The sequence below is a fragment of the Branchiostoma floridae genome, chromosome 19 (assembly GCF_000003815.2).
Source record: "Branchiostoma floridae strain S238N-H82 chromosome 19, Bfl_VNyyK, whole genome shotgun sequence".
Classification (NCBI taxonomy): Eukaryota; Metazoa; Chordata; class Leptocardii; order Amphioxiformes; family Branchiostomatidae; genus Branchiostoma; species Branchiostoma floridae.
In genome coordinates, this window is record NC_049997.1 from 12590218 (window position 1) to 12615981 (window position 25764).

A 25764-nucleotide genomic window follows, 5' to 3' on the forward strand; every position below is an offset into this window, starting at 1 on the left:
AGTACGACAGAAAGGTGCACGGTCTCAGTTTGTCCAGTGGTGACCGGGTCCTTGTTCGAAATATGACGGACAGAGGAGGACCGGGCAAGTTGCGTTCCCACTGGGAGGACAAAGTCCACATCATTGTGAAGCAGAAGGGGAAAGATATTCCAGTGTATGAGGTACGCCCAGAATGCAGAGAAGGAAGGTCAAGAGTGTTGCATAGAAATATGCTACTACCGTGTGACGGACTGCCTCTAGAGGTTCCAGTGGACAACTGGAGCAAAGGGAAAACACCTCAAAGAGAGGACAAGAGGAGTGATAATGAGGAAGAAGAACTTGCAGACAACAGAGTCGAAATTGGAGCTGAACAAGAAGACCAGAGAGGAAGTACAGGTAGTGAAAGGGATGAAGAAACTGACGGTGAAGTTGAGTCTGAGGACCAGCCCTGTGTGTCTCAGGGTGCTGAGGAGGTTCCAGAACCAGCAGAAGTAGAAGAGAACAGACCAAGACGAAATAGGAGACCACCACGGACTCTCACATATGATGTGGGTGGCCAACCAGGCTACTTGAGAGTACCAACGGTGAACACAGTAAATGCAGCAGAGTGGAATGTGGGGACACCATGGCCACTGAACATGTGGAACGCGGGAGCAGGGTATCCTGGGCAATTATATCAGTCGTGCCTTCACTGTGGACAGTTAATACCGATAATTCGCATGTACGCGCCCAGCTAAGGGGATGGAGTACCTGTTATTCGTGTAGACTGTGAACTGCAGTGGATTACTATTCTTGTGGATTACCTGCTGTTATTGTGGATATTACTATTCCTGTGGATTACCCGCTGCACCAGTGCCGCTGTGCCTGTGGATTACCCGCTGAATGAGAAGAGTCTCATGGGACAATTATATTGTGGACAGTAAATGCAAGGTTATTGTGGAAAATCATTCCATATTTGAGAGACATGTATGTTGGTTATTGATGGATAACAAAGAGACTGATGGATTCCAGTTGTGTGGACTCTGCAGGACTTCCAGCTCAGAATTTAGACCAGGCCTAATGTTGTGTTAACTGTTCTAAAACAGTCAGTACGTTGGAGCTTCTGTTAGTAGCAGTGAAGCCAGTTTATTGAAGATGCTATCTGTGCCAAAGTTAAAGATGTTATCAGTGCCAAGGTTAAAGATGTTATCGGTGCCAAAGCTAAAGAAAAAAAAAAGAGGCTAACGCAAAGGAGAATAGAATAGAATATATCCTTTATTTTTCATAGTACTAAACAACCATATATATGTGTTCATTAACAGTTTCTTATTGTTATTGTTCCGAGATGACTTTAAAAGAGGGGAGAGTGTTGCCATGTAGAAATAACCCCCTTTATGGATAATGGGATAGTCCGAGCCGACACGCATGCGTCGGGGAGTAGCCGGGGAAAAGAAATAAAGATCAGTTCACGTCGTCTCAACTCCAGTCTCCTAGTCGCTCTTGTGTCACCTCTGGGCTCCCTAAACATCATCTAAAGTGGACAGAACGAGGGTAACATTTGTTACTATGTCGGAGTTTGGACCCCTTTTTTGTGTTGGAACGTTCTGCTAGGACGCAAGCCGAAAACCTGCCGTAAGTTTCGTGCGCTGTCAAAGTACAGGGCGGAACGCTACTGTTAAATGAAATATATATCTGTACAGCTTCAATAACAGTTATATGGATGCATACAAGATCTTAACTTGTTTTTGATGAGTTCACTGTAAAATGTACAATGACAAAAGCCATGCGCATCCACTTAAAACGGGTGTCGAAGTATGGCCCCCTCCCGTTACTACTGCAAACCTTGAAACATTGCAATGGTTTTCATGGAGACCTCCCCACCCCACCCAAGACATTGTGATTGTCTTTCCAAAGTAATTATCAAGAGTTATTTTACTGCTGTACTTCAGAAATGTTTACACTGAAGTGAAAACTAAAAAGACTGAAAACCTCCTTTTAGAAATTAAGTCATCATGAAAATAGATTAGGGAGCACTACCACTGCATTCTTTGAACTACTAGTATAGTACACGTACTATACCGCTAGTTCACCTTTATCCGCGAATTGACCTTTATCCGTTGTTTAAAAAAAAGGATGTTACAATATCAAGTCCATGGACGTTGGTTTCAAATTGTAACAGTTTCACAATATTGCAGTTTTGAAACCACCATCGACTTGATACCCTTGATAAATACTGTGTATTTTAAAACAACGGATATTGGTTACTCCTCGGATAAAGGTGAACTAGCATTATATAGGTCAGCACCAGCATGCATGTCTACTTTTTAAAACTCTTCCTGTTACTGTTTATACAGAGATGGCTACTGTGGAAGAGCATCTCCGTGGCCTGTCACAAGAGGTGACCCTGGCTGTGTTACCCAGGCTGTATATGGAAGAGGTGGTTACAGAACTCAGGAGAAGGAACATCAGTACAGACACCAGCACCACAGGAAACTGTAGGGAACATCTGCTGAGGATCCTGCAGGATGTGATGGAACAAGAGTACCACGGGGAGGGCGCGGGGGCAAGCGCCGATCTGGACAACAGTTTGGACGTACTCCAGATGCCACAGGTAGAGACCACGCCTGGATCCAGCCCACAAAACAGTACAACTGTTATTAGTTTACCTTTGCAGAGAACAGAGGGAACTAGTCATGTACAGGCCACTCCATCTGTCCCTTGCAGCCTTTTCAAGTTACAGGCCATACCTGAATCTATTGTACAGAACGTCACAAGTTTGTCAAACTCTATACAGTTGCCGGTAGATGCTATTCAGACACTTGACAGTCTGCCTGCCTCTTGCAGTACTTTTGAAGGTGCAGAAGTGACTGTAGAATTTGCCATTGAGGAAGTGGATCCCACTCAGTACACCATTGAGAATAGTAGTAGTGAGGATAATGATGATGATGGCATGGCTACCACTGCTATACCTGACAGTGCTACGGTTACTGAGAATATCGGCTGGAATATCTCGTCTAAAGATGGGGAAGTCGATGACAGGATCAATGAAAGAAATACATGTCCTGATTTGAATGATGAAGAACCTTCCTTGCAACAGAAGATTGCGTCAAAACAGGAGTCTGTTAGTGAAGAAGGAGACAAGATACTAAAAAGAAAAGCCCGCAAAAGAGCCAGAAGAAGTGACAAACCCTTTAAGTGTGGAGAGTGCAGCTACAGCACATTTAGGAAAGGAGACCTGGCCAGGCACGAGGTTAAACACACGGGTGACCTCCCCTTCAAGTGTGATGAGTGCAGCTATAGCACAGTCAGGAAGTCAGACTTAGAAAAACACGGAATAGTTCACATGCAAACAAAGCCATTCGCCTGTGAGCAGTGTGAATACAGTACGCTAAAAAAGGGGGAACTTGTCAAACATATTAAGGAAAAACACACAGAAGAAAAGCCCTTTACATGTGACCAATGTGATTACAGTACACGTAGGGAATCACACCTTGTCTCGCATAAAACAAGACATACTGGTGACGCGCCTTTCAAATGTGATGACTGTAGCTATGGAACCCTCAGGAAAGCAAATCTGGCCAGGCATAAGCTAAGAATACACATGGACCCCACTCCAGTCGACAAATCCTTCAAGTGTACAGAATGCAGCTATAGTACAGGAAGAAAAAGAGAGCTGGCCAGGCATAAGCTAATACACACAGGCAACATACCCTATAAGTGTGACCAGTGTGACTATGGTACACTGAGAAAATCAGACCTTGACGCGCACATGGTCAGACACACAGGCATCATGCCTTTCAAGTGTAACGAATGTGACTATGGAACAGGGAGAAGGATAGATTTTAAAAGGCATTTGAGGACTCATACAGGAGAAAAACCCTTCAAATGTGGGATGTGTGACTTCAGGGCAGCTATGAAGTGTAATGTTTTGAGACACCAGCAGAAAATGCACAAAGGTTGCAAAAGTCTTCCCAGTACTGTACATGACAGTCCAAAGGAGAATGCCAACATTGACAGACTTTATAAGTGTAAAGAGGGTGCCTTCAGCACTGCAGATAAAGCAGACCTTGCTACACACATTATTTCCCATGGAAGTGGGGAACCTAACTTTTCTGACAAGTCTGGGAGGAGAAATGCTGACCTTACTGAAAAAATTGAGAACTATTCAAAGGTTGAAGCTGAAGATATAGGTCTTGATAAGATGCACACCTCAAAACAAGTATGCCAAACTGACTCTGTTAGTAACAATGAAGGTACTGAAGCCAAGGAAGAAGCTGTTAGTGTACAGAAAGAAGAAGATGAGGCACAAGAGTCTGACACGAGTGAAAGCAACACATCAACTCTTGAGTCAAACTTCAAGCAGCTTGCTGAACACGAGTCATTCCAGAACCAAACGACTCAAAGACCTAACTCAAGCAAGGCTACAGATGTAGAAGACAGCCAGTCTAGGGATGAAGACGTCTCAAGATCCTGTCCGACTGACAACATGGAAAGAGATGGCAAAGTTGGCCAACCCTTCAAGTGTGAAGAATGTAGCTACACTAGCTATAGAAAACAAGACCTTGACAGGCATAAAGTAAGACACGCCACCGGCAAAGTGTCTTTTAAGTGTGCCGAATGCAACTATGTGGCACTAAAAAAATCAGACCTTGATAAGCATATGGTAATGCACACCGGTGACTTGCCTTATAAGTGCGATCAGTGTAACTACAGTTCAATGAAAAAGTCAGAAATCACTAGGCATAAAGTTGCAGTTCATACAGGCAAGAAACCTTACAGCTGTTTGCAGTGTGAATTCAGGACGGCTTATAAGATCAATGTCCTCAAGCATATCAGAAACCATCACAGTTCTGAACGTGGTAGCCCTACGTCTAAAGGTGAAAATAACAAAGGAGAGAGCTCCAAAGTTGGACAGGGTACAGAGCAATTGCAAATGGAGGACAAGAATTCCGTAAGTATTGACGATGCTACAGCAATCACTGATGCAGATGGTAGAAATTTGAAAGGGAAAGAGGGCAATGCTCCTGAAGGATTCATCCCAGTCAAATCTGCCAAAGGTAGTCAGCCCCAGAATAAAGACTCGAAGTCTGGCAAACTCAAAAGAGCTGGCAAGCCTAGAAGTGCAAATCTCTACCTATGTGAGATTTGTGACTATTCTACGCATCGCAAAGACTGCCTGGTGAGACACATGATCATCCATTCCGGAGCAAAACCGTACAATTGCAAGCAGTGCGAATACCGAGCTGCCGACAAATCCAACCTCATCAAGCACATCAGGAAACATCTGAACGTCAAGAAGCAGTACAGATGTAAGAACTGCGCCTACACCACAACCGTAAGGGCAGAGTTCCTCATCCACAAGATGAGCCATGCAAAGACGTACTCTTGTCCAGAGTGTAGCTACACTTCGAAGAGGTCTTCGTGCGTTACCAGACACAGGAAAACACATACAGGCGAGAAGCCCTACCTGTGTGACGAGTGTGGGTTTCGAAGTTCGGATAATTCCAATCTTTTGAAACACAAGCAGTATTACCACCAGTCCTGTGTGTGCGAGGTTTGCGGCTACACCACCACGAAGATGGCTGAAATGAAAAGACACAAGAAAATCCATAAAATTCGGAGTCCCGCGAAGGATCCAGAGCACCGGTCTGCATTGTTTGATGAGAAGAGCAACTCGCAGTACATATGTGAGGAGTGCGGTTACAAAACGAATGCCTCTGGTCATATGAAATATCATAAATATTCGCACACCATTGACTGCCCGTACGTGTGTGGGGAATGTGGCTACAGGACACCACACAGATGGAACTTTGCAAAGCACAAGTTTCAACATACCGGGGTGAAACCTTACCGCTGTGATGTCTGCGGGTACCAGACAGCTCGTGCAGGCGACCTTAGGAGACATGAAAGAACGCATACAGGCGAGAAACCCTACATGTGCGGGGTGTGCGACTTCCGCACAGCGGATAAGTCTACCTTATCTAAGCACACTGCAATAATTCACAGGGCTAACAAAGAGGATGGAGCATCATGATTATTGAATGGACACATCTTTTGAAACAGTAAAACCTAAGATTTGTGTAAAAAAATACTGCCTAGAAATGCCTTTCATGCAATTTATGCTATTTTTTTACATTGCCAAACTCCAAGGGAGTAAAGGCTTGTCTTGTGTGTGTCTTGCCTTGTTTTAGTTTCTGTATACTGTAAATGCAGAAATGTTTCTGCTGATTTTTGTTTTGTTTTGCAGTGGCCGCTTCACTGTGACCGCAAAAACACCCAAAACATTTTTCCATTAAAGTATGTAGCTACAAGATATGGTGCTACAATGTCCTCAAAACCGCCATGAACACTCCTGCTACTGTGGAATTAGATCCCCACGAACTTTAATGCACTTACAGCATGTTCTGCTAGAGTGAGGGGAAATACTAGACTAAATGCTGCTGTCTTTGATTGCCTTGTTTATCTTTAGTATTCTGAAGTCTTTTTCTTCCAAACTTAACAGTCAAACTGTATGTACTTAATCTGTGGTAACATATAGATGGGTGGTAGTTTTAAACTGCAATATCCTCTAAAATATTGCAATTTGAAACTAATGTTCGTCAATGTGATATTCCATTCTTCAGTGTTAATATTTGCTTTACTGTTTTTGTAACAGAATTTTTTGTCAGATCAGTTGTAACAAAATAGACAATACTTACCTGTATAAGTATCATAGTTTTTCTGTTTTCCATAATACAGCTAGAACTAGGTTCTGTGTATGGCATTATGTAAAATGTCAGTGCAAATGTTTTCATTTTGGTCGGTATTGATAGTTTGTAGATTCAATGTTGTTACAAGTGAGATAAAAATTGTGTTTCCTGTTAGGGTAAGCCCCCCTGCCACTGTTTATAACATTGTAGGTGTTGACTGATTTGTGTCACCTATGAAGCAATAAATCATTTTTGGGGGATATTTATATTTCAGCCATACATAGTATGGTGAAATATATTGTATTCGTAATGTTTCTTTCTTTCTTTCTTTCTTTCTCCTGTCAAATCTTCAAAGTGATTCATCTCCGCCGTTCCTGGACCGAATGACCTGAAATTTGGCACAGGGGTAGAGTGGGCCAATACCTTGATGCTTTTTTCTCAGTTTTTTCATATCTGCCTCTAAAATGATTTTATTGAGATTTTTTGGTCAATTTTAGACCAAAACTGTATATTTTGGCCCCTGTACCCTGGTATTACAACCAAATGAGCTAAAATTTGACAGAGATGTGCCTTGATAATGCCCCCATATAAATTCGATAACACTTTTGGTGTACAGTACAACAAAATGCTTATTTTTGCGATTTTGTGACCAATTTTTGACCAAAAAAGGACACTTTTGGCCCCTGTACCCTGGTATTCCAACCAAATGAGCTGAAATTTGACAGAGATGTGCCTTGATAATGTCCTCATATAAATTCAATAACACTTTTGGTGTACAGTACAACAAAATGCTTATTTTTGCGATTTTTTGACCAATTTTTGACCAAAAAAGGACACTTTTGGCTCCTGTACCTTGGTATTGCAACCGAATGAGCTGAAAATTGACACAGATGTGCCTTGATAATCCCTCCATGTAAATTCAATAATACTTTTGGTGTACAGTGCAACAAAATGCTTATTTTTGCGATTTTTGGCCAATTTTTGACCAAAAAAGGACACTTTTGGCTCCTGTACCCTGGTATTACAATTAAATGACCTGAAATTTGGTATAGATAGGCATTAGATACTTGGTAACAAGATTCAAGTAAAATTTTTGACATAAACAACTTTAAAATGATTAATTTTGGCACTTTTCTGAGGGGAAATTTGTTTTCTTTTGGCCTCCTGACGTGACCTTCCGTGACCCCGCACAGAGCCACACCTGTGCGCGTCAGCCGGAGAGTTAATTGAATCAAAGACCTAGCCAATCAGCGAAGAGGAGGCCAAAGGCTAATTAATATTCATAAGCGGGGCCTCATGATCCCGTATATAGCAGTGTTCCCGCCAGGGGGAGCGAAGCCCGCCTAAGGCTCTCGCATTTTAGACTATTCAGAAGGCTTTATATTGTATCAGTTCTTAGGGGCATATCTATGATAATCGCAGCAGTCACTTAACTTCTCTTCAGGAGTTTAGCGTAACACTATTTCAGGTCAAACCGTCAAAGGCAACTAAAAACAAACTTTAACGTTACTGAGTTCAACAGTACTTATAACTTGTTATTCGAAGTTGAAACGCTAGCGATGGTATTTTCGCTGCGCTGTTAGCTCCGTGCGACTGTTGTTGACGGTCTTATAACGGTATTTTTTGCACCCCTGTACCCTGGTATGAGTAACATTTGGTATAGATAGGCATATTAGGGGAAAATCACAATTTCTAGCGTTTGACGTAGTCATTAGCGTGAAATTGCGTTTCTGCAGTAACACAGTTAAGTTATGTTATGCAGGTGAAGTGTTGTACACAGGTGAAGACTAATGAGGGAGTGGCATCCAGGTGTGCGAGTGCAGACAATGGATAAGAGGAAGTGACAAGCTGAGATAGTCATTCGAGGTCGCCACTGCTACAGCTACTGCCGTGTCTTCTTTTTGTCGGCAAGTGGCTGTATCAGACGCGTTCAGGATGGCAGAAGAGGAGAACTTGGAGTTTACCCAGACCCTGGAGGAGAATCTGACGGAAGCTAAGAAGCTGCTGGTCGCAGGAATAGTGGATAAAGCGGCGGACGAGTTACATAAAGGTGAGGAGTTGATTGCTTATCGACAAAAATTGGTTCTCTTGGCTGAGAAATCACAAAATGGGTGGTCTATGGTCCAAGAATACATAAAGAAAAATAATCTTGCAGATGTTACAGATGATGAAAAGCGTGTCGCTAAAGCAGAATACAGAGCTAACAACAAGAAGAAAGACAGAGAGATGAAAAGCCGAAAATATCGTCCTTTCTGGAAGCCTCAAAACATTGATAATCAGTTCGTGTGAAGTCAAACTTCCGAGATAATTCAATTAAACCAGGTAACTGTTTTGCCTACTGGGAAGAGGGTCATTGGCGACTCATTTGTCCTAAGATTCAACGGGGAAGAAACTGTAAAGTTAATAGTGATACAGAATTGTTTTGAAATGCCGTAACTTTATTGTGCCAGAACATTTAGATACTTGACAAGATTCCTCAGTTTTCGAAAATGGTAATTTCAACGACGACTTGGAGCAATTTCGTCTGAAGAATTCATGTTATTGAAAGATTTTGAGTATGAAGGTCAATAAAAAGTGACAGTTAGGAACCGTCTAAGAAGATGTTTGAATGAGTGGTATGAAATTGGTGCTCCTGAATTGGTATTAGATGTGATAAAGGAAGGTTATAAGATACCTTTGGAAGATATACCTGCTACTGCTGTTTAAGATAGCAATGCAGCGCTAAGAAGAATGCTGAGTTTGTTGAAATTGCTATACTTGAATTGTTAGAATTAGGCTGTATTGAAGAAGTTTCTGATGTACCGTATGTTGGTAATCCCTTATCGGTTTCGATTCAGCCTAATGGAAAGATATGTGAACTACTTTGTTTACAAATGAACATATAAATGTGAAGATTTGAGACTAGTATCGCAAGTGCTGCAAAAGATTGAGTATGTTTCTTTTGACTTGAAGCCTGGATATCACCACATTGATATCTTTCCACAGCACAGAAAATTTTAGGTTTTAGTTGGTATATTGCAGGATATAAGATAATTTCGTGTTTTGTGTATTGACATTTGGGGTGTTGAGCGCGCGCTATCTGTTCACAAAATTGTTGAAGCCATTATTAAAGAAATGGCGGAGTGAAGGAAAAACGTGTTTGTATATTTAGTTTATGGATTAGGAAAATCAAGAAATTATGAGATGTGTAATTCTAATAAAATTGAAAGTATGTACAAATCTACTCTGCTTTGATTGGCTACCTAGCCTACAAAATGTGTTTGGAAGCCTCAGAAAGTCATGGTTTGGCTCGGAACAGTAATTGGTCTAATTAGATATATTTTGCAGGCAACTGAGAGAAGAATTTGTAAACTCAAAGGCTGTTTGAAAGAAGTCTGTATCGAGATAAACAAGGGTAATCTTGTGGTACCTGTATGGAAGTTGGCCTCTATAGTAGGGCAGATTATTCCATGACTATTTGTGTTGGTGATGTTAATTTGTTATTGAATCCAGACAGTTGGAATAATGTTGTCAAGTTGGATGACAGAGCAATGTCTGCGTCAAGTTTTTGGAATGAACGTTAACTTGAACTGAATGATATAAACAGTACTGGTTATTATGGCAAGATAATGCACTTTGATGCCTCTAGTATTGGATATGGAGTTTTTGTTGTTGAATGTGAACAACAATGTGTTCAGGGATTTTGTACACACAAAGAAAGCCAGCAAAGCTCCATATGGAGAGAGCTGTAGGCTAATTTTACTGTAATGAATTCAATTAAGGAATAATTAGTTGGGCAAACCGTGTAATGGTGTTGTGATAGTTAAACTGCACTGTATATAGTAAAAACTGGAAGTGTTAAAGAGAACTACAGGATATCGTTATGAAGATATTTGATACTTGTGTACTGTATTCCATTACAATAGAAATAGATTGGATCCGTAGAAGTAGAAATGAGAAAGCTGATCTGTTGAGTAAGTTATTCATCGTGATGATTATGTGTTACAAAACACATGTAGTTTGTTTCAATGTTTGGAAAGGAAATGGAGTCCTCTTGATATAGATAGATTTGCCAATCACTTAAATACAAAGGTAAAGAAGTTCAATTCTAGGACCTGGTGCTCAGGTACATACGGAGTTGATGCTTTTCCAATTGATTGGTGCAAAATGAATAATTGGTTGAATCCTCCTGTGAAGCTGTTGCCTGGAGTACTGAAACATCTTAGAGATTGTAAAACTACGGGTACTTTGATTGTACCCCTCTGGAGGTCAGCTGCAATTTGGCCAATACAGTGTCATGATGGGATACATTTTGAACAAATTGTTAATGACTGGATAGACTTGCCTGTAATTAAACCATTTATTAATGGTGTGAGCAAAAACACTTGGTTTGGAGAATAGGCAGTGCCGTTTAGAATTTTGGCGTTGCGTATATGCTTTGTGATTGTGTTTGAGAAACCAATTGCTAAAAGGTGTACGTCAGAGGCAGGAATATGCCACAAAAGTAAAACTTGAAGATTGGATTAGCAATATTGCGTTTTTGTTCATCAGCAAGAGATTGACTGAGTGCATTCTTGTATATTGCATGTTATGTATGAAAGTATGGATAAATAGGCACTTGATGTATGTGAGTAGATAATTCAGTCTGTGATTGTAAGAACACAATATTGAAGTCTTTTTGACTGATTATTTGTGGGCGCTTGGCCACAGAGATGGAAGAAATTTTCCACATAAAGTATTTCAATTTGAAGGTTTTGGCCTGGAATGATTACAGGAAGGCATGTTTGCTATGAAAATGTTTTTTGCGGCACTTGGCCACGTTACCAGCCTGAATTGATAGGCAATGGTGGGAAGAAGTAACATTGAAGGCACTTGGCCATATTACCAGCCTGAATTGATAGGCAATGGTAGGAAAGAGTAACATTGAAGGCACTTGGCCACGTTACCAGCCTGAATTGATAGGCAATGGTGGGAAAGGTAACATTGAAGGCACTTGGCCACGTTACCAGCCTGAGTTGATAGGCAATGGTAGGAAAGGTAACAATGAAGGCACTTGGCCACGTTACCAGCCTGAATTGATAGGCAATGGTGGGAAAGGTAACATTGAAGGCACTTGGCCACGTTACCAGCCTGAGTTGATAGGCAATGGTAGGAAAGGTAACAATGAAGGCACTTGGCCAAGTTACCAGCCTGAATTGATAGGCAATGGTAGGAAAGGTAACATTGAAGGCACTTGGCCACGTTACCAGCCTGAATTAATAGGCAATGGTGGGAAGAAGTAATATTAAGGCATTTGAACACGTTACCAGCCTGAGTTGATATGCAATGGTAGGAAAGTGTAATATTGAAGGCGCGCACTTGGCTACGTTACCAGCCTGAGTTGATAGGCAATGGTAGGAAGACGTTACATTGAAGTCTCTTGACTATATTGTGAGAAGAAGGATCTCACAGTTGGTTGAAAAGGTTGGCAAGTGAAAGTAAATGGTAGATATATTTAATGCCATGATGTTTTCAACATGTAAATCAGATAAAATGAAGTGAAAAAGAAATATCAGTTTGATATACATTTAAGATATTGTTTTATTCTTTTTCAGATGTGCTGAAAGAAGGATTTTGGAAATAATTGAAGAATGTAGAACATCCGCACTTGAAGTCGCTGGCAGACTAAGTGACGTCTGTGCCTCTGTGGTGATGTCAGATAGAGCACCTGGAACTGTTGACCAACTTAGCCTTGCATTTAGTAGGTGGAGAACTTTTGCAAAGAAATTTTCAGAAGTACTTGTGTTTACACACTCTTTGTATGTTGCATTGTACTTGTTGGAGGTGATGCAAGAAACTTCATACCTAGCAGCAGTAGAAAAGGCTTTCTACGGAATTCGATGGGCGCATGTACAAGCAGGCTTAGAATCCTTCACTGACATTTAAGTTGTTTGAAATGTTTTAGGAGCAGCCAAACGTTTACTAGGAAAGAAGGTGAAGAAAGAAGTAATCACAACAGAACTCCTGAATAAGTTGATGACCTTGCATGGAGACAAGGAAGACTTGAATACAATGCGCATATTAACTTTGATATTGATCTGTTATGCATGATTTTTCAGATATAGCGAGACATCCAAGATTGTCAAGACATTACGCACCTTTTCAGATATCATGTAACAATTTTTTAGTCTAGCAAGACTGAACAATGGAGATAGGATAACAAGATTAAACAAAACAACGTGTCCTGTTCCTGAGAACATTTAGTACTGCAGACTACTAGGTGAAGTTGACTTGATTTATGATTTTTATATTTTCAGAGGTCTCTGTAAATGCAAGAATGGCTGGAACATAAGGACATCTGGAGGGTTAAGTCACACTAGAGCCAGGGAGAGTAGATTTGTGGAAGACTGTGGTACAGGACGTTTCATGTTTTGGTTTACGTTCCCTCAGAGCAGGAGGGGCGACGGAAGCTGCGAATGCTGGAATTCCTGATACTCTTCAAACGACATGGTAGATGGGAAATTTGAAAGATCTACTACATGAAAGGCTCGCAGTTTTGATGGCTTTAGATATTTAAATGTGCGTGAAATAAACTTCCCTGTCTTTGTACTTTCGAAAATATGCGGCGCCTGAACCAGGCGGCGCTCTCCCCCCAGACAAGTGTCATGTGTTGTTATTGTGTGCGCATATTGGGGAGGGGGGGTAACTAGTGTGATGCAGAAAATCACAATTTCTAGCGTTTGACGTAGTCATTAGCGTGAAATTGCGTTTCTGCAGTAACACAGTTATGTTATGCAGGTGAAGTGTTGTACACAGGTGAAGACTAATGAGGGAGTGGCATCCAGGTGTGCGAGTGCAGACAATGGATAAGAGGAAGTGACAAGCTGAGATAGTCATTCGAGGTCGCCACTGCTACAGCTACTGCCGTGTCTTCTTTTTTGCAAATGTGATTTAGCAAGAAAACCCAGAGAAGGAAGTTGTTTTGCAATGGGCTCTGGTGTACGTCCCCTATTTTTTTGGCCTTCAAACACAATGGAAGGTTTTTTTAGGGGTTGCGTAGCCGGCAAACAACATAGTCAGAAAATGTTGTTCAATGTATTGTTGTATCAGACGATGTTCTAGTTGTAATATCAAGTAAGTTTATTATGCCATGCACAAATGTCAACGTTAAACTGTGTTTGTATATTTGGTAGTTAATTTCGGCAATGTTTGATGCTGTTCTGTTTGGTAAAATTGTGAAGTGCAAGATATGCACGAAGTATTTGGACAGAAGAGTTTTTCATTGATTTTGGTCTGCTCTTTCGGCAAAGTTTCTCATTAAACTTTTTCTGGCGTACCTGAACCAGGCGGCGCTCTCCCCCCAGACAAGTGTCATGTGTTGTTATTGTGTGCGCATATTGGGGAGGGGGGGTAACTAGTGTGATGCAGAAATTGGTTTTCTTTCGTTCTCCATGCCATGACCTTTCGGACGTTCACCCCACAGAGCCGACATCTGCACCTGCGTCTAGCCGGCAGGAAGAGTTAATTCAATTAATGGTTCAGCCAATCAGCGAAGAGGAAAGCGAAGGCTAATTAATATTCATAAGCGGGACCACACAATACGTTAACTTGAAGACTCAGGCCGTACAGACTTCTCGCCAGGATTTTTTCAAAGCGTCGGACAGGGGTCCGGGGGCCGCCAAATGTCCCTGGCGGGGTCCAGGTGCAGGGCCACTGTGGGGGGACCCAGGTGGGCGAAGCCCCCCCGGAAGCTCTTGCATTTTAGACTATTGAGAAGGCTTCTTTTATCAGTTTTTTTAGGGCCATATCTACGATAATCGTAGCAGTCACTTACTTCTCTTCAGCAGTTTGACTTTAGAATATTTCGGGTCAAAGCTTCAAAGACAACTAAAACCTCATAAACAACTTTACTTAGCTCAACAGTATACAAAAATATTGTACGGGTTGCCATCCTTAGTTGAAGCGCTTATTTATAGCGCTAGTATCTTCGCTGCGCCGTTAGCCGCCGTGCGACTTTTGTTGACGGTCTGATATCCTTACGTCGCCGCCTCGCTGATATTCCCATGGACATGTTTCAAGAAAAATACCCAGCAAAAAACGCTGTTCTGCGTCAAATTCTATTCTATAAAACATGTGGGACTCAGTGTTACAGTCTAAATATTTTGTAGAAGCACCGCTGTAGGAAAGAAGGTCCAAGCAATGTAAAACATCACGTAGCATGAAGTTCGCTGTCAACTGGCACACAGCACATGACTGTTTGAAACTCTAAGTCTAATCAACAGCCGTGTTTGATTGATAGCCGGCGGTCCTTTGATGAAGTCGGCGAAAGGTGCGTTAGTTAGAAAATCTGCGTTTAGTTTTGATACGTAATTATAAGTTAGACAGTGGCGAGAATGATTATTTTCTCATCAATATTTCTCTTCAGAATTATTTGAACTTAATTGTACATCTAAACAATTGGCTTACCTGTGCAATGTTTATATGATTAATGATCAGTGTACTGAAATCATGTGTAACGTATGGCTCCTAGTCAATAGATCAGCATTTTCTCTATAGTGACCACCTGTCTATAGTGGCCACATTTCCTAGTGCTGTTGTTGTTTGACATAAACTTTGAACATTTAAATTGTAAGTAACTTTAAACTGCCAGAGTTTCAGCCCAATAAAACACTCTCAGCGCCAGGGTATGAACAGACTGACCAGACAGACGAAAATAAATCCTCGAACAAGGTTCAATCGTATCTTCCGGGTCTGGCAGGAAGTTGTTAAACTAGAATAAGAATAGGCTCGATGGCTGATTGCATACAAAGTAAAACAGTTTAACAGTTTTACAGCTTGAAGAAAACAAACGCTCCTACAGTACCTGCACCTGCTTGATAATTATTAAATCGTATGCCCTACTTGAATAAAAAAAGTTCACTGCAATAATAAATGTACCCACATCACAAGGAGCTTATACTTTTTTAAACTTACACCTAGTTATCGTACTGAAAATTGTTAATGACATTACATGAAGTCATTCAACAATTTTCAGTCATGATGAAAATTTTCTGAATGGAAGGTGTGATTATTGTCATTTTCTGAAAAATAGAAGCAAGCTCTGTTTTTACCTGGAATCAATTCACAATACCAGTCCACTTTGGGGGATAATGTACTGTTAAGAGGATGTTCCATTTTTGCGCAGGGGTGATTTGGAACAGTCCAATGTTGCGTGGGAAGGGGTATGGCTGAAATATGCTGTATTTGCTCTTAAGCAAATGTCGGCCTTTCTAGTTTGTTATCTGGTCATATTTTATTACCATGCAAAGTCTGTTATTGCAACTCTTGATTGGCATCCCTCCTGGCTACTCTTGATCATTGAATATGGCCTGGGATTGATAGTTGTTACCTCCAGGTAAAATGGAGGTATCGTTTTGGGCCTGCGTGTCTGTGTTTCCGAATGTTTGATGTGTTTCTGCATACCTTTGGAATCTTTCGAATGGATTGTAATGATATTTGGTATGTGGGTAGGTCTTAGGAAGACAAAGGTCAAGATCGAATTTGGGCCCCCTGGTTTGTGACCTCGGTATTGCAACAAAAACCTGGGCAGGCTATAGTCTTGATCTTTTTGGCAGATAACTTTTCATATAAAGACGAAGTGGTGTAGGTCTAGGCTACCTAGCAGCTTAGTCTGGAACTGCTGGGGTGTTTTTTTGTTAAAGTCTTTCAACGAATAGAACTGAAGAAAGGAACCACTGATTTCCCAGTGTTATTGGGTATGTACTATATAGGTAGCTTAGTAATTACCTCCATGGAATGGAGGTTATATTTTCTGTTATGTGTCTCTGTCTGTGTAGATGATTACTCAAGAACGGTTGGATGGATTGGTTTCATACTTGTTGTGTTGGTGGGGTGTGATAAAAGCTCGAATCGATGAGATTTTGGGAGCCGTATCTGTCGTTATAATCGATGTAATAATATCAGAAATCACCCCTATAGTTGAGATATATTGGTACAGGCATCGTGCTTTATGTGTTTGTTAATGGGCTTAGCTCCAAGCAGATGGTGAGGTGACAGCTGTTTGGGGAACCCCGAGTTTTTTTAATATGATAATTAGTTTTATTTATGTCTGCTTAGGATATCATGGAGATGTGAAGCGTTAAAGTATAATTGTAAGAAGTTGAGGTACATTTAATGATAATGCTTAACAGGTATGGATGTCTCACATACTGTACTGCTGATTTGAGTGACATGGTGATTAAAATGCCATTAGGTCCTCTCATCTGGGTTGGGTGTCAGAAGTTTTATGGGCGATACAGATGTTCTGATGTTGTTACGATAAGGGACAGTTGTTAGTTGTCTCTTTCGTAGCCAATGGTACTTGTTTTTTAGCAAACGGGGTTGGCGCCAAGTACATGTATTCATCTTACAGTTGGTGTAGGGCTGTCAGAGGAAAGTGTACATCTCGTTTTTGTACCGTGTGAACAGCTGATGTTATGACATATTGGTGGAAAATCAAATCACCATCTGACTAAAGTTGGCCACATCCCTTCTTCTTTCTGAGTTTCCCAACTTCCTCCCACCACACAGCTCTGAGGCACATAGTCGAACCTCAATAATGCTGACAACCTTAGACATTTTAAATGCCAAACATCAAGCTTAAGGAACACCACGCTACCATATGCCGTCGACCTCTTAAACGCACATTACACAATTAAGTGTCACATTTTGATAATGACTAATCAGATGGATATCCTCTGTGTCATTAAATAAATACACCACTACTTTCCCATAACATTTATATTATATCATGACTCTCAAATACAACCGAATATAAACATACATACCATCCACAAAAAAGCAGTAAACATTTCATGGAGGTATGAGGTCCCCGAACTCTAGTTTAGAGATGTAGACAATGAAATGCAAACTATTCAAATTGTCACTTTATTGAATAAAGACGATAAGGTGACAATAAATAGAAATTCGATCTCCTTGGGACAAGCAAATGAATATTGTGTATTCTATTCTCTCATACCAACTGAGAAATCTAAGACAAAAACGCATGTTCTATCCCCTCCGTATTTCCCGTTTCTGAATGGAACAGTCCGCGGGGAATCCCCCTTCCCAGACGCCCCCTCGTGGGACAAGCAGGTACGGCCACACCTGGGGATTTCCGCAGTTTTTATGAAAATGTTTTCGGGCTCAATAGTCAGTTGAACCTCCGAATCCAAAGGTTAAGACGAGTTCGACACTACGCAGGCATCAATTCTTAAGTTTTAACAGTACTGAGGACAACACAACAGACCATACAAGACTCAACAGGTGTGTATGAATGACGTTGTTAGTAATGATCCTTGATGATATCCTTGATGTATGGAACAAGAACGAAATATTTGAACAGTAGTTTCCGGCCTAACACCTACTGTTGATGATATGAAGAATGTCCAGTATTTATTCACGACACTTGAGACGTTCTTGTTACATATAAAGGCGAATCTTGTAGAATAATAAACGTACATTTGTTCCTTCGTAAACATAGTGGGTGTGTGGTGGTGGTGGTGTGTGTGTCGGGGGTCAGTTAAAGAAAGGACGTTCCAAACCCCAGTTAGGTTGCAGGAACAACTTATTCATTTTCGACCTCAATTGTCTCAGTTAAGGTGACACACTGAGATGACAATTGCCTACAATTTTGTATTTGTTAGCAATTTATGGTCTGTTTTTTCTTTATATTATCATGAAATATGATCTATGCACAAGTCCGAAACTGCCACGTTATCTCCAGACGGGGAATTCCATGACAGGTCGGTATGTTTTCACGTATGTTGGGTCTTAGTCTGCGAGCCCGCTTGTATAGAAACGGTATGACTCTGGATCTAGACTAGCAAATGAATATTGTGAATTCTGTTCTCTCATACCAACTCTCATACAAACTAAGACAAAACATATTATTTACCCATACTTTCCAAATGGAACATTCCAAGGGGAATCCCTCTTCGCAGACGCCCCCTCGTGGGACAAGCAGGTACGGTCACAACTGGGGACTTCCGCTTTTTGTTATGACCATGTTTTCGGTCTCAATAGTCAGTCCCCTCATCCGAAGATTAAAGACGAATTTGATACTGGGTAGGCCTCAATTCCTATTCTACAATATAGTACTGGGGACAACACAGAACTGACAAGACTGAACAGGTGTGTATGACGGTGATGTTGAACAAGGTACATTTAATGCAACAAGAAAGTAATATCTGGTCTGTTGTTTCTAACCTGTAGTGTCGTTTACATGAAGAATAGACAGAATCTACTCACGACAAAACGTCAGTATTAAAGACGGTTGTAGAGCTTTTGTTTGTAGACTGGCGAACAGGTGTTCCATTGCAAACATGGTAGGTGTGCCTGTTTGTCTATCTGTTTTTGTGTGTGTGCAGGTCCAAACCTTCGGTCGTAAGAACTGATAGGTACATTTTCGACCTGCTGTCTCGTTATGTCCGAAACTGCCACGTCATCTTTAGACAGGGCAATTCCATGACAGGTTTCCCGTAGGTATGTTCAAGTTCGCGTATGCTGTGTTTGCTTATAGTCCTGTTTGTGAGTTTGTTTGTGTAGGTCGGAACAACGGTATGACTCAGGATTGTCTAAATTGGTTTCTATAAAAACAAACTATGGATAACCAGGATAAAACATGTGGTTCTTCAATCTCCAGGTATTCATGCATCCTTAGTGCATGCAGTCATCAACCGCCTTTCACAAGTCTTCTCAATACGCTTTTTGGCGACGACCCAGGAGCGGAGCCGTCAGTACCTTCTCGATACCGTTTAAGCAGCTGAATATGTTGGCATATTTATCTATATTCATATGTTCTGTAATGATCTATTTCAAATCATATTGGATGGATTTGTTTCTAATATTATACAAACTTTTAAGTGGTAAATTAAAAGAAACAACATGCAAAAGGCAAACCAAAAAAATGTCGACGGTTGCAGGCGAATTTCGCGAATTAGACCTGATATTCAGGAGTGGTTCAAATCTGGATGTTGTAGAGAGGGGGTACGCACGTAAGCTGATTCAGGCCATCAGTACTAAAGATGAGGTGTTGGAATGTGAGGCACTGAAAAGTCTTGGAGATCTGTACCTACTCAAAGCAAAGAAAAATAGACATAAGAAGAAGAACTTTAACCAGGCATGTTCGTTGTACAAAGTACTGTTCCGGTTTTGTAGCAATGAGGAAGAAAAACAAGTGATACACCATCGCATCAAGTATGCAGAGAAATGTACAAAGTTAGTGCACGGTCAAATACCTACGAAATCAGGAATTGAGATATCACGTAACATCACATTGGCTGTGGCAACGGCACTCCAAGAAGTGTACAAGAAGACCAAGATGAAAGGACACGGAGTGGAACCCTTAGTTGAAGCTTATACAAGTTTTGTAGTTAAAGCAATCATCAGTAAAAACAGTCATCTTGAGGTAGAATCTCTGAAGAGCCTAGGAGATGTGTACCTAGAGAATGGAAGGGCAGGCAGTGACAACACAGCCTTAACCAAAGCAACTGGTCTGTATCAAGCAGCACTGGACCGATGCGAAGATTCAGATGGCAGAGAAACACTGAAGCATCGCATCAAGTACGCGGAGAAAGTCAAGAAAATGGAAAGAAAGGTCAGTAGTCAAGGAGATAAACTATCTTTGTCTGATATTAGTCTTACACACCACGTTTTTGACACGTCAGTATAATTTTTAATACTGATTTGCAAATAATTCAGTGGTCAAAAGTCCATGAAAAACTTGCATAATCTCCATTCTTAAACTATATCTTTACAGAAGCGAGAAAAGTCAGGGTATCTTCACAGAATTACTGCAGAAAAGGGCAATGCTGGACTCATAAACATCAGTGAGAAAGAAGGAGACATTGATAGGTTTGTGACATTTTGGTACTTCATAATGATAAGTAAAAGAAACTACGTCAGAGATAATATACTGATAACAAACTGTGATGAACCACAAAAGACTGATATAAACAAATCAATCATAAATACAGACAGACATGTACCTTATGTGCAATAATGCAATAACATCTTATCACGTTCACATACTTGAGCTCTTGAACAGTATGTTATGTCATGCTTCCAACAGCACATACCAAGAACAGCTGCAGGAGGGCTGCAGGGCCCTGCAGACAGGAGACCTGGACACTGCAGAAAAACACTTTGCAGCTGCGCTCAAGCGAGTTCATGGAAAAGGTGAGTGATGAAAGTACTTTTTCAAAGGGCCTAATGGCAACGGGGATGTTGTTTTTGGCTGTACAAATGTATATGTCTTATATTTGTATTTTATTCGCATGTATGAATTTTGGCATTTGGGAAGTTTGAGGTTGAGTTTAAAACATAAACATTTTGGGCCCCAAGCAGTTTTTTCAGGTACTGCACTAGAAATGTAGCATTTTAGACCGACACCTCCATTCCTGAAAGTAGTGTGGTACAATGTATAGTCAAATGGCAGCTAGACAGCCGTCCCTGACGGGTGTTCCCGTCTGAGAAGGGGAAGCAGGGATGGGAGGACCTGCAACGTCTGTGATGGCTAGGGCAATAGCATTAAGAAATTCACGGAGGACTTTGAAGTCTTCGATTATTGTTGTTCACAGTATCAGTGGGGTGAGATGTCCTCCCCCATCGTCGTCAAACAGAAGCTATACTTTGAAACAAAGTTAACCTTATAACGTTTTATATGTAATAACAACGTGTGTTATGAATGATGCACAAAAATGAATAGAAAATTTATTTGGTCATCGAGAAAAGTTGGAAATTGATTATATAATAATTACATTTTATACAGAGTCGGATAAAGGTCAATACTGCAAAGAGGGGGAGCCCCTTCTGAATTTGAGCGATGTCTACCTGAAGCGAGGAACACAATCAAAAGACGGCGATGATTTTACCAAGGCAGCAGCACTCTGTAACGCAGCACTGGTAAGATCAAAAAGAGAAGGCAACATCGAACAGAAAATCCAGTTAATAACCCAGTCATTTGTTAAGCACGTGTTTGGTATCACACAAACAGCAGATACCGAAGACATAGAGAAACACAAAACGATGTTGAAGGAAGATAGACATCAAGTAGAAAAAGAGATAAAAAAGATTGAACAAGAGGTCGACCCTTACAGCCTTGATGAGGATGACTCACATATCAGAGAAATGGAGAGAAAGAGGGCAGAAGCAATCAAGGCATTGTTCGAAACAATTATTCATCAACGAAGAAAGTTTATAGTTGGGCTTATAGATGAATGTATGGGGGTAATGGGTCCTCCTCCCTGCAAGTACGCCATGATCGGCTTGGGTTCACAGGCCACAGGGTTACTAACACCGTACTCTGATCTGGAATTTGCCATTTTGATAGAGAAGGAAACAGACAACAACATCAAGTATTTTCGCAACCTCACTCACTACCTACATCTTAAAGTGATCAATCTGGGAGAAACCATTCTCCCATCTTTGGCTATTAAGTCGCTTAATGATTTCAACTCAGAAAACCCACTTGACAACTGGTACTACGACTCTGTCACACCGCGTGGGTTTTCGTTTGATGGAGCCATGCCGCATGCATGTAAGACTCCACTGGGCAGGGGTAAAACATGTGAACTTATCCGCACACCGAGCAACATGACAAAACTTCTGCAAGACAATGTAACATTCCATTTGAAGAAGGGCTACCATCTTGCCAGTGTCTTGGGAAATGTTTATCTAATTACAGGGGAGCAGAAGCTGATTGATGAATATATGGCTTTATGGACTAGGCTACTGCAAGAAGACAATAACAAAATCCCCTTGTTACTGGCAAATACCATATTGAAAGAGAATTCCCCAACTTTTGAAAGACAGGTCTTGAGTGCCAGTCTACTCAATGTAAAGAAAGAAATCTATCGATTTTCAAGCATTGCTGTGTCATGTTGGGCACTTTTGCACGAAATACAGCCGACGACAATCTGGGAGACCATTAAAAAGATGCAGAAGAATGGTGTCATCAACAAAGAGAACGCGCATCACTTGATGGTGATGGTCAGCATCTCAGCAGAACTGAGGCTGCGGACATACATGCACAATCACGGCCAACTTGAAAACATGTCAGCATTATCGTCAATGCCGACAGAAACAGATTAGAGGAAAGACTAGGGAAAGTGTTTTACATCTCAATACAAACAGCTCATGAGATACTACTACACAGCAACACCTTTGAAGCGTTTTGTCTCAAAGATGATCGAGTCGCCAGAGGTTCCTTTTACCTTATTTGACAATTCTTTGCAACTAAAGTCACAGGTATACGATAGTCTGTGTGATTACCAAAACATGAAGACATGCTTGGAAAAACTTCTGCAGAACTGTCTTTCCAGATTTGGCGAATCGTCCATACATCTTTACATTTCCCGAACACTTTCCGATTTAGGTATAGCATGTCATAAACTTGGTGATCACAAAAAGGCCGTCAGCTATTACAAACAGTCACTAGAGATGATGCAGAGTATCTATGGTAAGGACACCATGCATCCTGATATCGCCTCATCACTAGGCAACTTGGGTGTCGCCTGGAGCGACCTCGGTGAATACAAAAAGGCCGTCAGCTATCACGAACAGTCACTAGAGATGATGCAGAGTATCTATGGTAAGGACACCACGCATCCTGATATCACCTCGTCACTAGGCAACTTGGGGCTCGCCTGGAGGCACCTTGGTGATTACAAAAAGGCCGTCAACTATCATGAACAGTCACTACACATGAGGCGGAGTATCTATGGTAAGGACACCGCGCATCCTGATATCGCCTCGTCACTAAACAACTTGGGTGCTGCCTGGAGGAACCTTGGTGATTACAAAAATGCCCTCAGCTGTCGCGAACAGTCACTACAGATGTTTCGGAGTATCTATGGTAAGAACACTGCACATCCTTATATCGCTGGGTCACTCAACAACTTGGGGCTTGCCTGGAGGGACCTCGGTGATTACAATAAGGCCGTCAGCTATCATGAACAGTCACTACAGATGATGAGGAGTATCTATGGTAAGGAAACTGCACACCCTTCTATCGCTGGGTCACTAAACAACTTGGGGTACGCCTGGAGGAACCTTGGTGATTACAAAAAGGCCGTCAGCTATCATGAACAGTCACTACAGATGTTGCGGACTATCTATGGTAAGGACACCGCGCATCCTAGTATCGCCTCGTTACTAGGCAACTTGGGTATCGCCTGGAGGAACCTTGGCGACTACAAAAAGGCCGTCAGCTATCATGAACAGTCACTACAGATGATGCGGAGTATCTATGACAAGAACGCTGCACATCCTGATATCGCAATGTCAATAAACAACTTGGGTACCGCCTGGATAAACCTTGGTGATCACAATAAGGCCGTCAGCTATCACGAACAGTCACTACAGATGTGGCGGAGTATCTATGGTAAGGACACTGCACATCCTGTTGTCGCTGGGTCACTAAACAATTTGGGTGCCTCCTGCATGAGCCTTGGTGATTACAAAAAGGCCGTCAGCTATCACGAACAGTCACTACAGATGAAGCGGAGTATCTATGGTAAGAACACCGCACATCCTGATATCACCTCGTCACTAAACAACTTGGGTGCCGCCTGGATAAACCTTGGTGATCACAATAAGGCCGTCAGCTATCACGAACAGTCACTGCAGATGATGCGGAGTCTTTATGGTAAGAACACTGCACATCCTGGTATCGCCTCGTCACTAAACAACTTGGGGAACGCCTGGATGGACCTTGGTGATTACAAAAATGCCCTCAGCTGTCGCGAACAGTCACTACAGATGTTTCGGAGTATCTATGGTGAGAACGCTGCACATCCTTATATCGCTGGGTCACTCAACAATTTGGGTCTTACCTTGTGGGACCTAGGTGATCACAAAAAGGCCATCAGCTATTACGAACAGTCACTTCAGATGAGGCGGAGTATCTATGGTAAGAACACCGCGCATCCTGATATCGCTTCGTCACAAGACACCTTGGGTAACGCCTGGAGGCACCTTGGTGATTACAAAAAGGCCGTCAGCTATCACGAACAGTCACTACAAACGAGGCGGAGTATCTATGGTAAGAGCACCGCGCATCCTGATATCGCCTCGTCACTAAACAACTTGGGTGCCGCTTGGGGGAACCTTGGTGATCTCAAGAAGGCTGTCGTGTATTTTGAACAGTCACTGCAGATGAGGCGGAGTACCTGTGACGAGAACACTGTGCATCCGTACATTATCGCCTTACTTGAAAACTTGGGTATAGCTTGGAGAAATCTCGGTGATGACAGAAAAGCCGACATCTATTTTGCTGAAGTGGAAAAGATGGAGAAGATTATCTAAAAGTACGTCAAGTTTGTTATCAAAAGCTAACATTACGGGAATTGATCGCAGTACGGAAATCGGTTTTAAGTATGCATTTCTTGTCAATGGCTGCACAAGCTGTTCTCAAATAATTTCAATCGTAAACGTGTCTGATGGAATTGTCTCTGTATGACCGCAATAACAACCCCTTTTAATATGACAAGAAATGTTGTGATTGAATGGTAAATAGGCCTGACGTGTCTACTTCCCTGAGTTGTTGTGTATTACACTAATTTATTTCCTTTATTGCTGAGTTGTTTGTTCAATTAGGCGGGAGTTACTAGATTGCATTTGACCTTGTAGTTTTTGCTTTCGAGTCCACGGCTGTCATAGTAACGGTCTTGAACTTGAATCTAAGAACACTCAGTGACCGCAGGTGACCCAATGGGACCTTGACGTCACGACAATGTCACGATGCTATAACGTAACGTTAGATTGCAAAAACAAGAAGATAATACGCTAAGTTACCATTGGTAATGGTTTATAGACTAATCAAAGTAAAATGCTTTTGAGTATATCTGACACATGACAAAGACTTGCGTGATACAGTGCGTTTATTTAGTGCAATGCACCATCATACTCATGTAAACTTCGAATGTCTCTCATAATAAAGAAGCGTCGACTTTTAAACTTAAGTTTCCCTGGTTATCTCTGATTGGATTAGCCGTTGCTGCCAATGATTGGGCAGCCTGCCATGACCACGACCACACCCCCGCTCTGTAATTGGGCAGATTTTGCCATAGTGGTCTCTGATTGGACCAATTGAAAACCTGCTTCCTCGGCAGTTATCGAT

General features: G+C 41.5%; 2 protein-coding genes and 2 long non-coding RNA genes across 5 annotated transcripts in view; 3 read left to right on the forward strand and 1 right to left on the reverse strand.

Moving 5' to 3' along the window:
* Positions 1 to 6911, forward strand: part of LOC118406635 (zinc finger protein 184-like) — a 220146-nt gene extending 213235 nt beyond the window's left edge. Inside the window, exons 3-4 of one of the 2 annotated variants that reach the window (XM_035806846.1) lie at positions 1788 to 1871; positions 2313 to 6911. In XM_035806846.1, coding sequence (XP_035662739.1) covers positions 2315 to 5992 — 3678 coding nt within the window. In that variant the 5' untranslated portion in view covers positions 1788 to 1871; positions 2313 to 2314 and the 3' untranslated portion in view covers positions 5993 to 6911. The remainder of the gene's footprint in view (positions 1 to 1787; positions 1872 to 2312) is intronic. The other variant, XM_035806845.1, reaches the window with a different exon arrangement.
* Positions 6912 to 8400: 1489 nt separating this feature from the next.
* On the forward strand, positions 8401 to 13968 carry LOC118406841. Its single transcript, XR_004830088.1, has 2 exons — positions 8401 to 8697; positions 12221 to 13968. It is a non-coding gene; the product is annotated as an uncharacterized LOC118406841 (long non-coding RNA).
* Positions 11555 to 14035, reverse strand: LOC118406842. The gene is made up of 2 exons (XR_004830089.1): positions 13943 to 14035; positions 11555 to 13234 (listed from the first exon to the last, which is right to left on the reverse strand). It is a non-coding gene; the product is annotated as an uncharacterized LOC118406842 (long non-coding RNA).
* Positions 14036 to 19965: 5930 nt separating this feature from the next.
* Positions 19966 to 22736, forward strand: LOC118406495. The gene is made up of 4 exons (XM_035806554.1): positions 19966 to 20241; positions 20404 to 20498; positions 20716 to 20822; positions 21415 to 22736. The coding sequence occupies exons 1-4, from the start codon at positions 19966 to 19968 to the stop codon at positions 22734 to 22736; spliced, it is 1800 nt and encodes a 599-aa protein (XP_035662447.1).
* Positions 22737 to 25764: the final 3028 nt, after the last annotated feature.

Coding starts and splice junctions, on each gene's coding strand:
- LOC118406495 (XM_035806554.1), top strand. CDS start 19,966: ATGAAAGGACACGGAGTGGAACCCTTAGTTGAAGCTTATACAAGTTTT. Junction 20,242..20,403: donor TCAAGAAAATGGAAAGAAAG/GTCAGTAGTCAA, acceptor ATATCTTTACAG/AAGCGAGAAAAGTCAGGGTA. Junction 20,823..21,414: donor CAAGCGAGTTCATGGAAAAG/GTGAGTGATGAA, acceptor CATTTTATACAG/AGTCGGATAAAGGTCAATAC.